At 46.1% G+C, this 17,143-nt stretch overlaps 1 protein-coding gene across 1 annotated transcript; it reads right to left on the reverse strand.

Annotated features, from left to right (window-relative positions):
• Window positions 1-563: 563 nt before the first annotated feature.
• Window positions 564-16,379, reverse strand: TIGIT (T cell immunoreceptor with Ig and ITIM domains; the record flags this gene model as incomplete). Its single annotated transcript, XM_082625766.1, has 4 exons — window positions 564-794; window positions 12,410-12,516; window positions 14,921-15,250; window positions 16,316-16,379. The coding sequence occupies 4 exons, from the start codon at window positions 16,377-16,379 to the stop codon at window positions 564-566; spliced, it is 732 nt and encodes a 243-aa protein (XP_082481892.1).
• Between the last annotated feature and the right edge of the window lie 764 nt (window positions 16,380-17,143).

Genomic DNA, 17,143 nt, shown 5'->3' on the forward strand with positions numbered 1-17,143 from the left:
AGTTCTCAAAGGGCTGGGACCCGAGTCAATGGTTTAGTCATCCTCCAACCTCCGCATACAAGCTGGTAGCATGCCTTAGTCCTAAAATGCCTTGGGTGTGTGAACGTTGATGCAGACGACAGTGGCAAATGAGACGAGGTGCCTCTGCAGTCACCCCATCCCCGAAATCCACCACAGAACCCTGTAGCCCTGAACCCTGCCCAGTGCTTTTAGGGGGAATGCAGATCTCAGCCACAGGATCTGTTCCAACTGCCAGATTCAAAAGCAGGTCAAGTGTTTGGTTTTCTAACTTTGCATTGGTAATCAAGATAGAGGCTCCTTCCCGGGATCTGCCAAGATGGAACAGAAGGGAAGGGCAAAGGGAATGCAGACACAGAGGAGGATGACACACATTCACTCAACCGAACACACCCACACACACACGTGTGCAGACGTCCACATGCATACACACACACACACACACACACACACACACACACACAGAGCCCTGATGGGCAGACGCCAATACATCCATCTGTGATAGCACAGGCAGGACTGTGTCTCCCAGAGGATGCCCCCGGCAGCTAGCCCTCCTCGGCGGGGACGCTGAAGCTCGCGAGGCTTCTGTAACTCAGGATGTTGAAGTAGTCGTGCGGCTCGGGTTCTGCGCCGTCCTCTCCCGGCTGCTCCCTGCAGAGGCCGGCGTCCGCCCGCACGCAGCTGCCCGGGGAGGACAGGACGCCGGGCCTCCACTCCTCCTGTTCAGACGGCCTCCTCCCGAGGCCACCTTCCGCAGAGCGGATGCTGAGAGATTTCTTCCAAAAACAAAAAAACTACAAAATGAGTATGTGGGGATGTCATTTAAAAGTTACTCCCCAAAATGATCCATAGTTATAATGATCTCTTCCTTTCTTACACACACACACACACACACACACACACACACACACACACACCACAAAGTTGTGTTCTTATCCACAGCAATTCCTTAACCCTTAATTTCTCAGCCTCTTCACCGTAGACTTCAGCACTAACCGCTCCCCGGAAAGGCTCCGGGCTACGCGCGCGCGGCGGCCCACGCGCTCCTGCCTGTTCGCGGAGCCTGGGCAGGCGGCTTCCAGTCCCAGCTCTCTCTCACTCCTTCTCGCTGACCCTGACGTCGCTGACCGCTTCCTCTTCGAGATGTTCTCCTTCCCTGGGCCCCGTGGCATCACTCTCTCCGCTCCTCCTCCTCCGCGGCCAGGCCTGCTCTTTTTTCCGCCGACACTTCAGCTCCCCAGGTAAAGAAGGTCCTCGGGGTTTCAGTCTCTGCTTTCTCGCGCCCGGTTCTCTCTCTTCCTCTGTGCAGCACAGTCGACACTTCATCCTTATGTACATCTGCAACCACCCTCTGTCCTCTAGGGATCCCCAAATCCCTATCCAAACCAGCCCAGGCTTCCAGACCCGGAGGTCCAGCTGCGGGCGGGTCTCACCACCCACAGCAAGCCCACACGCCACACAGGGCGTTTCCCTTTACGCCCCACAGCAGACTGTGTGTGATGCCCCCCCCCCCCACAAAATGCCTTTTGCGATTTGGCCACACTCACTTTTCCAGCTTCATTTGCTGCAGTGCTTTCCCAACCAACAGCCCAACTCCTGGTATAGGGCCTGGATGCCAGAGGCACCATTGACTGAGAATCTGCCATGAGCACCAAGCGGGCTAGCTTCTTTATGTCATCTCAGCACAACCCTATTGACGTTTCTACTTGTGAGTGAGCCGATAGGTCCACCTATCACCTGTCCCAGTTCTGACTTGGGTTTGTGGGACTCCAGACGATGCTCTTCTCAGCCAAGCTGCCTCTCTCATCTCGCAGTGCCTCGAATGCCATGCACCGTTTCCTGCCTCTCCGGGTTGGTGTATGTTACGCCCACTGTCCATTCACCACAGTTCCCCGCAAAGCTGTCTGTTCACTCCTCCAGACCCGGCTCTACAGCACGTTGTCCAAGAAATGTCTCTGGGCTTCCCTGGTGGCGCAGTGGTTGAGAGTCCGCCGGCCGATGCAGGGGACACGGGTTCGTGCCCCGGTCCGGGAAGATCCCACATGCCGCAGAGCAGCTGGGCCCGTGAGCCATGGCCACTGAGCCTGCGCATCCGGAGCCTGTGCTCCGCAACGGGAGAGGCCACAGCAGTGAGAGGCCCGCGTACCACAAAAAAAAAAAAAAAAAAAAAAACAACAACAAAAAGAAGACGTCTCTGACTCTGCCGGGAGAGTGACATCCTTCCTGTGTGTCCCACTACGGTCCTGGGTGTTCTCTGTTGTAACATTCAACGCCGCCTGGAATTTGTTTACCCTTCTGTCTCGTCAGGCCCCAAACTGTGAGCTCCCCTGAGGGGAGGATCTGTGCTGTATTCCTCTTGGTAACCTCGGAGTTCATAACGGATGCTCAGTATAGGTCTTAGGACTGAAATGCACACGAACACACACAAACTCACTCTCTCTCTCTCTTTCCTCGCTCGCTCCCCCCAACCTGGCCCCAAATCTAAATAAACGGGATTTTCCAAATCAAAATATGGACTCATGGTCAGACAAGTACATTTACACTTATGAGACAAGAGGAGAGACCGTGAAACCTGTTTGGGAAAATCAAGGATGTGAAGTCAGCCATCATGTCCATATGACAGCGTCATAGGTGAGGGTTGTGCCTTACAGGCAAGAAAATCAAAGAACAGCAGGCGCAGGCGGGATGGCAGAAGAAATGCCTAATGGCGTGCAATGCAAAGGTGACATCTTCCCGGCCTTCATGGATACTGCTCTAAATCAGGTCACCTAGCCCCACTATAGGCCCAAACGACAGAATCACAAAGAGCCACCACACACAGGCTTGGAAAATAACAACAAACACAAACCAAATTTCATCCTGCCCACCCCACTGCTTCCAGGATAGGAAACAGCACCATCCTCACTGGCTAGTGCCAAGCTCTGCAGGACATAAATAGACGCAGAGAGGCTGAGCGGGAGGGTGGGCGGCATGGATGGGCGCCTTGAACACATATCAGAAGTTACAGGTGTGGCCTCACTGCGGGCCCTGAGGAGCTGGGGCCCACGGACTGTTTCATTCATCCCTTTTCAGTAGGAGTGGCTGCGCCTTACTGTAGGTGTGAAGAAAAGGGTTGTTATCGTAGGTCACGCTGATTCTTTGCTTCACGGAAGTCCTACATCCCTGATGCAACCCTATCCATTTAAAAAATACAGACACCCAATTCTTTCTCAAAGAGCTGATTGTGGCTTTTTGTGTTGGTGTGTTCTCGTTCCCATTCTTAGACTGCCTACCCTTGCCTTTGAATCTTAGGACTATTTTGGCTTCCAAGAATCCTCTGGGAAGTGTAAATAGGCCTGAGCTGGGTCTCTCAGCTGTTCTGTTTTCATTCCATCCTGCATAGGGAACCCTGTAATTGTAATCAGTATTAAAAACAAGTCTGGAATTAAGGCATTGATGTTGTTCTAAAAGACCAAATGAAGCTACGACGATAGCAACTATGGAGACTTGCAGGACAAATGTTACCCTCTTGGAGAACGTGAGAACAGACAGTTGGCAGTCACTGTCCTGCAGCTGGACACACCCATCTCTCCTTGCCCTCACAGAAGGTCCCCTGGGTGCACTTTTCCCAATAGTAGCTTAGCAAATAACATTCATTCATTTAGTCAAATCAATCTATGCAGTATAACTAATTTATTGAGCACCAGGTATCATGAGGTGCTATAGTAAATACATTTTATAAGAATTATAAGAATTTAAGAAATAATGGTTATTAATACATGCCAGGAAAAATGCCAGGGGCCTTATATGAATTATATGACTTGAGTTTTTCTACAGCCCTAATAGGGCAATACCATAATTGTTCCCATTTTACAGATGAAGAAGCTGAGGGTCAGCAAAGTTAGGTGGCCCAGCTACTCAAGTGGTAGAGCCAGGATCCAAACCCTAGGTCTGTCTGATTCCAAATGCCAAACTCCTAAATAATTCAACCTACTGGCTCTCAGGGTCTGTAGGGAATACTGTTGGTGCCCTGCTCAGATTGCCTCACCACCTGACCAGTGGTCCCCTTTCCCAGACACTGGGAATCTAGACTATGAGTGGCTCACAGCTGCCCATTCTCTGGAGAATTGCTCTTGGACCTTTCCTGGTGAGCAGCCAGCAGTCAACAACTGGCTGAGGTGGGTTTTCAAAAGGCTGGCCCCCTCCTCAAGGTGTGACCAAATCTGCTTCAACCACATCTCCCCTGAAACAACATCCCTTAGCCCTACCTTGCTTCCTTCACTACTCTTCACCTGAGAGCCCAGCCCAATAAGTCACTCTCACCGGAATTCCCATGCCAGGCTCTATGTCTGGGAACAAATCTAAAACAGTTGCTCCTGGGAATGGCCCTAGAAGGCAGACTCTAGGATGGGATTGTGGAGGGGAATCCCTCACCAGCTGGATGGGAATACAGACCCCACCGCTGGTGGTGAAATGGGAAGAGACACAAAGGGAAGGGGAATATGAACTGGTGCAGCAGCTCTGACATTTGAGAAGTATAGAGCAGATAGTGCTTGTTAGGACTGTGGGACTGGGTGGCTTTTACTAAATTCTGCTGTTGGACTGAGAAGAGAACATGACAGATCTACCAGCAACTGAAAGCAAAGTGTGAGAATCAAAGCTCCTCTTCCTTGGCAACATTTAAAGAAACGCTCACCTCCAACACTGAAGAGCAGGCAGAGGACCTACCTATAAGGGCAACAGAACTTCAAAGAAGGCTGAATTCTAAGCCTGGGCAAGACTCCACCAAAATCAGGGTCTGGGCAGGAATGGAGGCATTTCTGTGCATTGGGAGGAGGATCTCTTGGTAGATGCACTTGGGAGCCTTGAACCACCAGCTTCTCTTGCATCATCTGGAGCTGCAGAGGTGACCCCCTTCCCCGGGATGGAAGATGGGTCCTGTCAGGACCTGCCTCCCCTCCTCTATTGGCCATTGGCCCATAATTAGCAAAAATCTCAACCTACACTAACTGAGGGAATCCTGGGCATGCTGAGGGAGGAGAGAGGTTGTAACAAAAGGAGCTAACACATACTGGTGGAACTGGGAGAGTATGTTTGGGAGAGAATCCTGAGGGGAGTGGATCAGGGCTGGGTGAGTAGAACTTAAGACTGGATGAGGGACACATCATTTGTCAATATTAGGACACATCCCATGGCTCGAGATCTAACACCCTCACAAGGCCCCGGGATACAGCTGTCAACAGAGATGCCAACAGTGCTTTGGAAAACTAGGGAAGAAAGAAACAAAATGCTCAGAGAAGTGGGGATGTTATCATGGACCCATGTGGAATAGTAAGAAGCATATATTTGTCTCTACCCCCAGTTCCTGCTAATATTTGGTCTCTATTAACCTCAGTTCCTGACACAGAGCTCCTTAAACTCCTAAAATATCCTGAGTGATAGGAATGTCATACACAGGGCTCTTAAATCCCTTGGAATATCCTGGGTCACAGGGGTTTCTTTTGTTCCAATGAGGTGACTTTTGCTGGAGGCTGGTTACCAGAACGACCAAGCCGTGATGAGAAGCTTGGAACCTCCAGTCCTACTCCCTATTCTCCAGGGAGTGGAGGGGGCTGGAAAATGAGTTAATAACCAATCATGCCTGTGTGATGAAGTCTCCATAAAAATCCCAGAAGTATGAGATTTGGAGTTGATGAATATATCTACATGCTGGGAGGGCGGCACACCCAGCACCTTGGGGAGAGAAGCACCTGCGCTCAGGACCCTTCGAGACCTCACCCTATGTATTTCCTTCATCTGGGGATTCATCTGTATCCTTTATCAAATTCTTTATTATATTATAAGCAGGTACATGTAAGTAAGTGTTCCCCTGAGTTCTGTGAGTTGTCTTAGCAAATTATCGAATCCGAGGAGAGGGTTGCAGGAACCTCAATATACAGCCAGTCAGTCAAAGGTACAGGTGACAACCTGGGACTTGCAATTGACATCTGAAGGAGGGCAGTCTTGGAGGACTGAGCCCCTAACCTGATGTTAACTCCAAGCAGATAGTGTCAGAACTGGATTGACTGTAGGACACTCAGGGGGTGTAGGAGAATTGGTCAGTGTGGCAATAAACCCACACATCTGGTGTCAGAGTGTTCTGTGCAGTGCTAAGAGTAGAGAAGAGGAAAAGACAGACAAACAGAGTTTTTCCCAATACAGTCTACTAAATCAGGGATTGGGAAACTAAGGCCCATGGGTCAAATCTGGGGTACCACAGGCTTTTGTTCTGCTCATGAGCTAAAAATGGATTTTATATTTTTAAGTGATTGAAAAAAGATTCAAGAGAACAGTATTTTATTAAACATGAAAATTATATGAAATTCAAATTTCAGTGTTTATAAATAAAGACTTATTGAAACACAGCCACACTCACTCATTTACATATTGTCTGTGGTGCTTTCACAGTGCAATGGCAGAGCTGAATTTTTGCAACAGAGACCGTAAGGCCCACAAAAGCTAAAAGATACTGGCCCTTTACAAAGAAACTTCGTCGATCCCTGTACTAAGTAATTTTTTAAATCCAACAGCTGATTATGTTTCTTGGGAAGATCCAGAAGACACCCTTTTACTGAGGTGGAAAGGAATGTGCTAGTGAGGGGAGCACCAGCATCATTGAGGGGCTCAGAGATATCTCTCCTCTGTAGGCTGGAGCTGAAGTAGGCAATGCTTTTATAGAACTGGATCCCCAGTAGAAAGAGGGATGAGGAGATTCCAAAACAATATAGGGACAGATGGCTTAAGAAACAAGGTGGATGTAACTACTTCAATGGCAGCCAAGGAAGCCTGGCCCACAGGGATATTAAGATGGTTAACAAAGCCCAGTGTGTTCCTAGGAGAAATATAGATGGACAGCCAACAGGGGTATTGCTTAAATGTATAATCAAAAGATCAAGGATACATAAGAGTAGACTGAAGCATGGAAAGTCAAGATTTCTTGCCCATTTCCAGGTCTATAACAGTACTGGCTTGGATACTGTCTGTTCACCCCTCAACGTCACTCCCCAATCTTCTGCACCCTCTTCTGTGCCCAGGGAAGACTGAACTACACGTACTGAATCAGTGAGTTCCCTTGTCCTCTAACTTGAGATTGGGTTCAGCCAATGCAAAGCAACAATAGGAGAATGGAGGGAAAGAGTATGAGGTGAGGGTATATATTCTCCTGGCATTCTCTCTGCAGGGTGGACTTGGACTGGCTGTGGCCTTCAATCAAAGATTACAGTACTTCTCAAAGTGGTCCCTCGACATAACTGTCTCTTTCCAGGTCCTAGTAATCATCCTCCCTCCCAGGTTCCAGTAATCATCCTCTCTCCTTTCCCCTAAAGAACTAGGGTTGGTAACAACACACTCCTACACTCCCACTTATGGTTTCCTTATATGCTTGCCAGTCCTTTGTAAATCTCCTTATTAAACTATCCTCAAACTACTCATGTTGAGAATACTATGTGTTCCCTGATGGACCTTGAAAAATACAGGTATAAAATGCATTTGAGCAAAGAGAGAGAGAAGACTGGAAACTATAGCCAAAGCATATGAAAAAACAGAGAGGAACTAATTTAGACAGGAAGCAGTGGACATGTCAAAGAGGGGGCTGATGAATAAAACATTTTAGAAGGAGAGCCACAGAACTTGATAGCTACTGGACTCTCTCTTTTCACCTTTCCCCCTTTCCCTTATACAAAGATGACCAAAGTTGGTCTGGGATACTGGCCTGGAAATGAACCAATCTTAATCCTTAACAGGAAAATGTGTTCTGCTGCTTCTAAAGAGCTTTCCATATGTCCATGCCAGAGCTGCAGAGCTCTGGTGACAGCAGAGGACATTTGTTCACCAACCACCATAACAGCTCCCTGCCCAGCTCAGAGATCAATCATCATTCTCTTCACCTCTCCTCTCTAGTCATCACTTCTCTTTCCCTCATCCTCCCCTAGAGGTTTCATTTACTAAACCTGTCTACTGTGATAGCCAAGACATAAATGAAAATACTATAAGTCATTGACTTCCTCGATAGCACTAGCCACATTTCAGCCACTGCTGGATCCCCAGTACTCTGTTCCATGATGTCTGTTGAATGACAAGGAATAAGTGGCCACACCTCTATGAACCAGGTAGGTCAGCAATCTCAGTGTTTGTTTCATAAACCTGGAAGTGAGGGTTTGAACCATAGGACAAGAGATTTTTGTAGGCAAGTTGGTGGACCAGGCAGTCATCTTCTGGTATTAGATTTTATGTAACTTTCACCTATCACATGAGCTTTCCTACCATTTGAAGAATCTCTTTCACTTCCTCTAGACCAAATTAACAAGGTCCAACAGTTGCCTGGAGCACTGTTAGACCAGTGACTGAGGGAGACCTGGCCACTTTGTAACTCAGAGAGGAACAAGACTTTGGTTTTGCTACCAAAATACCTTTTCCCATCCTCACTCCAATCTGTTCTCAGTAAAATAAGGTTAGAGTGAGTGTTCCTGGGCTCTCTTCATTCATAGATCTGACTGAAGACAGAACATGTGTCAAATGGAACGTGTTATTTTTACATCAATACCGTAGTTATTGATGGTAGGTTACAGAAAGCAAACTGAGTTTATCTACACAGAAAACTAAGAGAATTTAAGATGTAAGATATTAGACTAAATGTTCAAGATTAGTCACTGGTAATAGACATGAGTGTGCACAAAAGTGTAACTCCATAAGCAGAATTAACACTAGGAAAATATATACAATTTTTATCCTAGGCAGGGATATAGAATTAAGGCTGTTTAAAACTCAAAATACCAGGAGGTCTAAGTGGAGGAACATTACAATAGCACTTTCTTATTAAGCAATTCTAGTTTGTGCAATTCATCTCAACTCTGAGGCCTGGAGAGGGAAGTAGCTCTCGGTCTTCAGAAGAGTGACAAGAGTGAAATAGTAAAATAGATGTTAAATAAAAAAGAAGAGAGGGCTTCCCTGGTGGCGCAGTGGTTGAGAGTCCACCTGCCGATGCAGGGGACACGGGTTCGTGTCCTGGTCTGGGAAGATCCCACATGCCGCGGAACGACTGGGCCCGTGAGCCATGGCCGCTGAGCCTGCACATCCAGAGCTTGTGCTCCGCAGCGGGAGAGGCCACAGCAGTGAGAGGCCCGCGTACCACAAAAAAAAAAAAAAAAAAGAAAAAAAAAGAAGAAGATAAAGTCAAAGGATGGTCCATTTCTGAGAGAGGGAGAAAAGGAAAAAGAGGACAAGAACTCACAATAAGCAAGCAAGATGGAACCAGAGCCTAAGAACACACATCTGTCCAAATCCCTCCCTCTCTGGGACTGGCAGTGACCTGGCCACATTCAGGCTAAATGGCTGTTCAGGAATCAGGTACAGAGGGGCTAGAACTCCAGTTGGGGGTCTTGACCCAATATAGCCAAAGGTACAGAGTGGGTGGACTGGGTAAATATGTTCTGCTTGTAAAAGTCAGCCTTTGAGTGCAGATATGAAATACAACATCAGAAATAGGAGTTCTGCTTCTGGTAGAACAATGATTGCCTATGTTGCTTTGAACCAACATTTCCAGGGAGAATAGCTAGAAAAACTGAACAAAATATTATAAACATATATCTGTATTAATCAGAAATCTATCAAATCAGTGAGAAATTTGTGGTCTGGGGAGCAAGATCCAGGAGTAGGAAGCCCAGAGAGATGAGATGAGCATTGTGGGGTTGGGAAGGGTATGGATTTTCTCCTAGAGAAATTGCCTGAAAGTCATGGCTGAGAGGCAAATTAGCTACACAGAATTTCTAGCTGGAGGGACAAAATTTAGAGTTCAGAGGTCACCGAGGAAGGGAGACTCTAGCAAACACTACAGGCTTTGAGTTGGGACCCCAAAGGACTACACTCTACAAGTAAGGAAGTAGCAGAAATTAAATCCAGCTTTAAATCCTCTCACTACTGATTTAATTAAGGTGATGGGAATGCTACTGCCTGAAGATTAGTTACCTGATGGAAGCAAAAAGGAATCTTCTTTAGAGGAAGATGATATTATCTACAACCTCAAATTATGGCCACAGGTTTTCATGTAGAAATACAGCATTCAATGAAAAGTAAACAGTCAAAAAGATAAGATAGGTCCAAAAAACAAGCAAAAAGAGAGAATATTAAAAGACCCATAGAGAACCCAATTAATAGGAGCATCAGGCACAGATTTCAGAATAATTATGATTAACCTTTTCAAAGAATTAAAAACAAGATTGGGAATTTTGGCAGACTTTAAACTATCCAAACAAAGAACAAAATAGAAATCCTGAATCTAAAAAATATGATAATGGAAATTAAGAACTTAAGGGATGGGTTTAACAGAAGAGTAGATCCATCAAAGAAGAGACTTAGTAAACTGGAAGGCATGTCCAAAGAAAACATTTGATGAGACAAGTAGATGGAAAATACAAAAAAGAGGGTAAGGGATGTTGGGAAAAGTGAAAATGTTGAAAATACCACGTGATTAGAATTCCAGAAGGAGAGGAAAACAAGGACAAAGAAGCAATACATGAAGAAATAATAACCAAGAATGATATAAAACTGACAAAAGATATCAAGCTACAAATTCAAAAAGCACTCCAAACCCCAAAGAGAATAAATACAAAGATGACTATATCCAATTATATCACCATATAATTGCTGAAAACCAAAGAGAAAGAAAATTTCTAAAGAACCAGAGAAAAAAAACATTATCTTCCAAGGAGCAAAAATAAGATTCTCATATAATTTCTGAACAGAAATATGAGAAGCCAGAGACAATGGGACAATATTTTCCACATGTTGAAAGAAAATAACTGCCAACATAGAATTCTATACCCAGCAAAACAAATATATCACTTTTAAGTTAAGGAAAAATTAAGATATTTTCAGATGAACAAAAAGCAAGATAATTCATCACTAGCATGCCTGCCCACAAGGAAATACTAAAGGATATTCTTTGAGCAGAAGGAAAACTATCCTAATTATAAGATAGAACATGCAGGAAGAAGTGAAGAGCAACAGAAAGGGTAAATCTAAATGAATGTTGGCTCATAAGACAATAAATCATTTCTTTGGGGTTTAAAATAGAGAACTAAAATCCATGACAATAATAGCAGTAAGTTGGGGAGGTAGGTAAAGAGTTAATGTGTTCTAAGGTTCTTGCAAAATCCAAGAAATGATGAAAGTACTAATACATATTAGACGTTAATAAATCAGGGATCTATTTTGTAATCTCTAGTGTAACCACTAAAAAAAAGAAAAATGCATAACTACTAAATAGATCTTTTTAATAATAAAAAGTACTTAATTCAAAAGGCGGCAAGAAAGATTGGGGGAAAAAACAGGCAAAACAAATATGAAGAAAATAAAGTGGTAACTGTAAACCCACATGTATCAGGAATAACAGCACCAGGTACCAGTCCAGAGAGAGCAAAGCAAGGCTGCAGAGTTGAGTTGTTAACGGAGGGGAACCAGAGTTGGAGGGAAAGTGAGTCAGGCACTAGGGAAGAGGATCTGAAACAAGGGGGAAAACAGTGTTGGGAATCACAGGCCTGTTTTCCCCAAAGTGTTTGTTTAGTAACTTAAGGCAACCTGGGATGGCTTAAAAGACCCAACAGGGCAGACAAAACAGGAGTGGGAATTCTTGCTTATTCTAATCACTAACTACCAGTTACAACACAAGGATGTGGATATATTTCTTCATTGTTTACAAAGCTTTCACATGCAATATGCCACCTGTTCATCACAACCCTGTGATATAGAGCAAGCAGAATCATAATCCCCATTTTATATATGAAGAAATGGAGACTTGGAAGATGAAACAGCATCCCTATCATCACACACTCAATGCTGAGATTAGAAACTTCCAGTTCCCCATCCAATACTCTTTCAGCCACGTGACCCCTTAAGCAAGAGTAACAGAGGATTTACAACCTACTCATCTTGCCATGTACCTTTTACCCCTAAGTTTTTGGAGTGTTGATTTCTCATTCTGAGGAAGTGCTAGATAGCCCAGCACTACTGAAGGGTTGTTAAAATTAAAGGAGCTAATGTTCAAAAACCCCTGGCACAGAGTAGATGCCCAAGACGCATCACAATCACAGTGGCTAAATCAAACTCTCAGAGGAGTGGCTTAAGGGGCAAGCAGGAGCCAGGAATTGTAGGCCACAGCAAGATGGGGAGGATACAGACCCAACCTTTCAGGAGCTCCCAGACAAGGGAAGGCACAGCAAAAGAGCATAAACAATGCCACTGAAAGGCAGAGCAAGGACTGTGAAGAAGGCACAATGAACAGCAGGAGCGATCACTTCTAGACAGAAAGGGGACAAGAAAGGACCAGGGTGGTAGAGATGGGATGCCAAGGACTGAGATATGCAGCCAGAGTCATTACCTTTCTGGCCAGTGTGACCACCACAATGACTGCTGTGCCGATGACTGCCAGCACTGTGGCCATGGCTCCAAGCAATGGGATCTGGAACCCAGCGCTGTGCTCAGCCACTAGAGGGAGAACAAAACAAAGGTGAGTGTGGGCAGAGGCCGGAAGCAAAGGGCAACCATTACAAGGGAAGCCTCAGTGTCAGGGAACGGGCATCGGAATTGGCCAGGCCTTTCTCTAACCACAGGACTGGCGTCTTCAAGTCCATCTCTTCGGACAGCAGAGCATCTGCCAGGCCCATCATGAAATCAGTGCCTGATCTCTCAAGGGGTGTACCCCACACACTTGACACCAGTGCAGACCATTTTAACACTCCTTTCTCTTTTTGACAATATCTATTTCAGTCATAATCATGAAGTGAAACAAATAACATCCAGAAAAAAACAGAAGGTGATTATTTTCTTTATTAAACTTCATATTTATAATCATACTAGTATAAAAAAAGTTTAATTAAAAATTTTAAAAAGAGGGACTTCCCTGGTGGTCCAGTGGGTAAGACTCTGCGCTCCTAATGCAGAGGTCCCGGGTTTGACCCCTGGCCGGGAAACTAGATCCCACATGCGTGCCGCAACTAAGAGTCTGCATGCTGCAACTAAGAAGCCCACGTGCTGCAACTAAGACCAGGCACAGCCAAAATAAATAAATAAATACATATGAAAAAAAATTTTTGAAAGAACATTAAAGTACAAAGAAGTAAAAAAGCATATAACCTTTCACCTTAAGCCTATAACACTTACTCCAACTCGGCTGAGACCCTGGAGGGAGTAAGGTTCTGGAGCTTTATCCTTTGCTGTTTTGCCAGCACCTGGCACCTACCAGGTGCTTAATAAATATTCATGACATGAATTAAAGCAGGAATAAGTGAAGTTCTATGAAGATGTAAAATGTAAATGCAACGAGGAAGAGCCAAGAAGAGAGTTTTGAAAAGATGAGTGATGCTCGACCCAAGGAGAGTGTGAGGGAAACAGGACAATTGTCAGGATGTGTGCTGGACTATAAGTGAAAGGGTTTCCAGGCTGCCTCATCCCATCCCCACCTCCTTCCCAGGAACTTGGGCAGAACCCGGGTGTCCAGGGCAGTCTTGAAAGGAAAAGAGTGTAGCAGAGGCTGGGCCCCTCTTCCTTCTAACAAAGGGCTTAGATTGCCGGGAGGATGGCTAAAGCATGTAATCACTTAGGGCAAGGGCAGCACCCCCAGTACCCACAAGGTACCAGGAGCAGGGGGGGAGCCCAAATTCCCCAGAATGTGTTCCTCCTGCTCTGAGGACTCAGTCTCCTGCCTTGGCCACAGGTAGGGAAAGAGGACTGACGGAGACCAAAGTTGGAGAGGCTCAGAGGGGCTGCAGAGGTATCTCCATAGAACCAGAAAAGGATGGAGGCTCTTCCCCCCATGCCGCACTGGCCTATGCCAGGCGCCCTCAAGAAGTAGCACTTGAGAAGAAACTTTAAAATAACCTTTTATCTTCTCAGTTTACACATATTTTGCTAACTCATCAAACTTAATATTCAACACCACTGATGTCAGCAAATAGCAGTTCTGAGGGTGTAGTTGAGTGGAACAGTACACCTGTGTTAAAATCAGCTGTACCGCTCTGAGCAACAGCCAAGCCTCAGCCTCTACCTCCACCCAACAGTCAGATGGGAATCGGGGGATCGTGTTCATGCTTATGTTCATGCTTACGTACATGCTTAATTCATGCTTGTCATGTTCCAGGGACTGTTCCAAGGGCATTTTTTTTTTTTTTTTTAGTAAGTAATTCAATCCTACGTTAGCTCCTCAGGAGGTCTTACATCTTTTCCTCGTTTCACAGATGAGAAAAACAAGGCACAGAGAAGCCCAGTAATCTTGTCTGAGGTCAACAGCAACACCAGGATTTGGACCCAGGCTGCCTGAGCCCATCATGACTCTGCTATCCTGTCCCTCAGCCATGAGAACAGCCCTTTCCCACCCTCCAGAGAACTGGCTTAAGTGTCCAGGTGGATAATGAAAGTGAAAGCATTTGGAAACTATGATGTACCACAGAAATGTAAATTATTGTACATTTACACTGAGCACTGAGCTCTAATCCTTTATAAACTTAGTGGCTAATTCTAATGTGCATGATCGATGCTAAACTAATTAATGAGATCCTTTCTCACAAGACCTAACAACTGGTCTTCCTAACAAACATACATAAGAGGTGCTTTTACCCGAACAGTGGTTCTCAATCCTGGCTGCCCATTCAAACCATCGGGGTGCTTTTAGACCCTAGCACAACCTTCTCTGCCCCTCTGACTGAACTGGTCTGGGATGGGGTGCCAGCATCAGCACCATTTAAAAGCTCCCAGGTGATTTGAACCTGAACCAGGGTTGGAAGGCCCTGCTCGGCTGTATTGGGCAGGAATGCATTTTCTACCGTAGAGGATGCCACCCACCATCCTGGCTGGCTGGATGCCATCGCCAGCCACCCTGCTCCAGAGAGCATACCTGAGCTTTGTAGGACTTCCAGAAAGAGTGTCCCTTTGTAAATCCCGTCAGGGTAGGTGTGATAGATGCAGATGTACTCTCCTGTGTCGTTCCTGGTCAGTGACTGGAGGGTGAGGCCCAGGTTGGGACCTGGGACCATTCGCTCCGTGAAGGCTGGGTCGATGTGCCACCCCAGGCTGGCATGATGAATGGCCAGAACTTGGTCCTGCTGTTTCCAGTTGACCTGGGTCACTTTGGCAGTAGTGGAGGAGAGGTGACACTGTAAGGTGACAGAGCCACCTTCCTCTGCAGAAATGTTTCCCATTGTTACTATTCTGCCTGTCACAGCTCCTAGGGAAGGGGAAAAAAAAAGCATGCACTTTTAGCAGCTGGCCTTGAACCTTCTCGTAGAAATTCCAAGGCAGCTTTAGACCAGAATTGATTTTTAGAATGACAGTCTCTCCAGTCTGCGCTGTCATTCCCCCATACAGACTGTAATTACTACACAACATAGCACTTCACCCTCTTAGTATAGTCTGTGGGAATATACCTTCCTGATGAACTCATTGATTATTTCCACACACTTATCTTGTCTCCCTACCTAGAATATAAGCCCTTGTCAGCCACCGCTTCTGTCTGATTGTATCTTCCAGCAGCCAGTTCTGTGCTGGGCACATTATCCTTTGAAACAAAACCTGTCTGTCTTGGTTGACAGCCATTTGGGGTGCCCGGAAAATTTTTCAGGAAAGCCACGACATCCAAAGGAAAGGAGGCTTGGAGAGCAACTCTGCTTCTCCAGGCAAAGCCCCCAGCCTCGACACTGACCTCCACCCCGGCTCCAGACGGTTCAGAAAGCACCAGGGAAACAAAATTATACTACAGTTTTTAAATATTTCTGCCCCCCTCAGAAATATTTGCTTATGATATTTAATATAGAAGGAAATAGATTTAACATAAATTAAATCTCTAATAGTAGAATCTCTGGAATCTGTGACGAAGACATTTTTTAATCCACAGGAAACGTGTTGGGTTGGCCAAAACGTTCATGCGGGTTTTTCCATTACGGAAATACAATGTTTTTCTAGAAGTTTCCTCAAGGACAGAAGAAAGGAGGGTGGCGCAGGAGTGCACTTCTCTCAGCAAACTCATCATCCCCCCTCCTTAGTCCCTTTCTCTCCTCCTGCTTCCTTCCTTGGGTCAGCCAGTCCGGCACCCCCCCATCCCCAAGTCCTTCATCTGCCGCCTAGTACAGAACTGTGTCTCCTTCTCAGAGACAGCCATTTCTCAACGAGGGGACACAGGGCTCTGAAAGCTGTGTTTCCTTCCCTCAGATGGATAAGGCAATGGCTCCAGCCTCCCCCTTCCTCCGCCCGCTCTCCCTCCCCTTCCAGTCCCAGGTTAGACTTCAGGCCGTACCTGAGGCAGGGAGGCGAGCCTGCCTCAGCCCCTGGGCCCAGAGCAGTAGGAGACACCACTGCATGCTTCTGCCCAGGGGGCCAACAGGAAGGAGCTGCGGCCTCTTCTGCCAGCGAAACTGGCCGACTGCTGATGGCAGGGTGAAACTGAGCCTCTGAGGAGAGAAGGTCTCGGAAAAACCAAGTTCAGCAAAAACAACGTCGAAGATAAAACTCACAACAAGTGCACAAACTGCAAAGGGTGAGCCACAAGAAAGACCATGAAGGAAACACATTTAAAAATAAACAAAAGTGTGGTTAGAGGTACACTGGGCTTTGGATTACTATTAGTCAACCTATTGTTTTTAAGTTCTGTCTCAATGCACTTTTTGTTTAAATTAGCCTTTATGTAATGAGCTCAAGCACATCTGTGTAATGCCCAAGATTCTGGAGAACCTGTTCCTGACGGGGTTCACTGGGCTGCCCCGACTGTGCAATGACAAGAGAAACCTAAGTTCGCGCACTTAAAGGCCAGGACCTGCGCTTGAAGTCTAATGATTGAGGGAACAAAAGACATTTATTCAGAAACAAGACATGAGTGGGACAAAAGTCTTGGTCAAACAGAGCAACTTTCCCTTGAATGAGGGAAGGAACTAAGATTCTCTCTCCTTGAATCTAATTTCTTCTGTCTTGTTTATTTGGACTGAGACACTGTTGAATCCGGGCTTAGTCTCTCTGACCCAGTAGAGTCGGAAGAGACCAGAAGAGTGAGTTTTCTCGCGTACCGTGACCCCGTGACAATCGGGGATGCAAAGAAAGGCGAGCCCCAGTTGCCTGACCCTGGATCGGG

Source organism: Mesoplodon mirus (genome assembly GCF_964341445.2).
Source record: "Mesoplodon mirus genome assembly, chromosome: 6".
NCBI lineage: Eukaryota > Metazoa > Chordata > Mammalia > Artiodactyla > Ziphiidae > Mesoplodon > Mesoplodon mirus.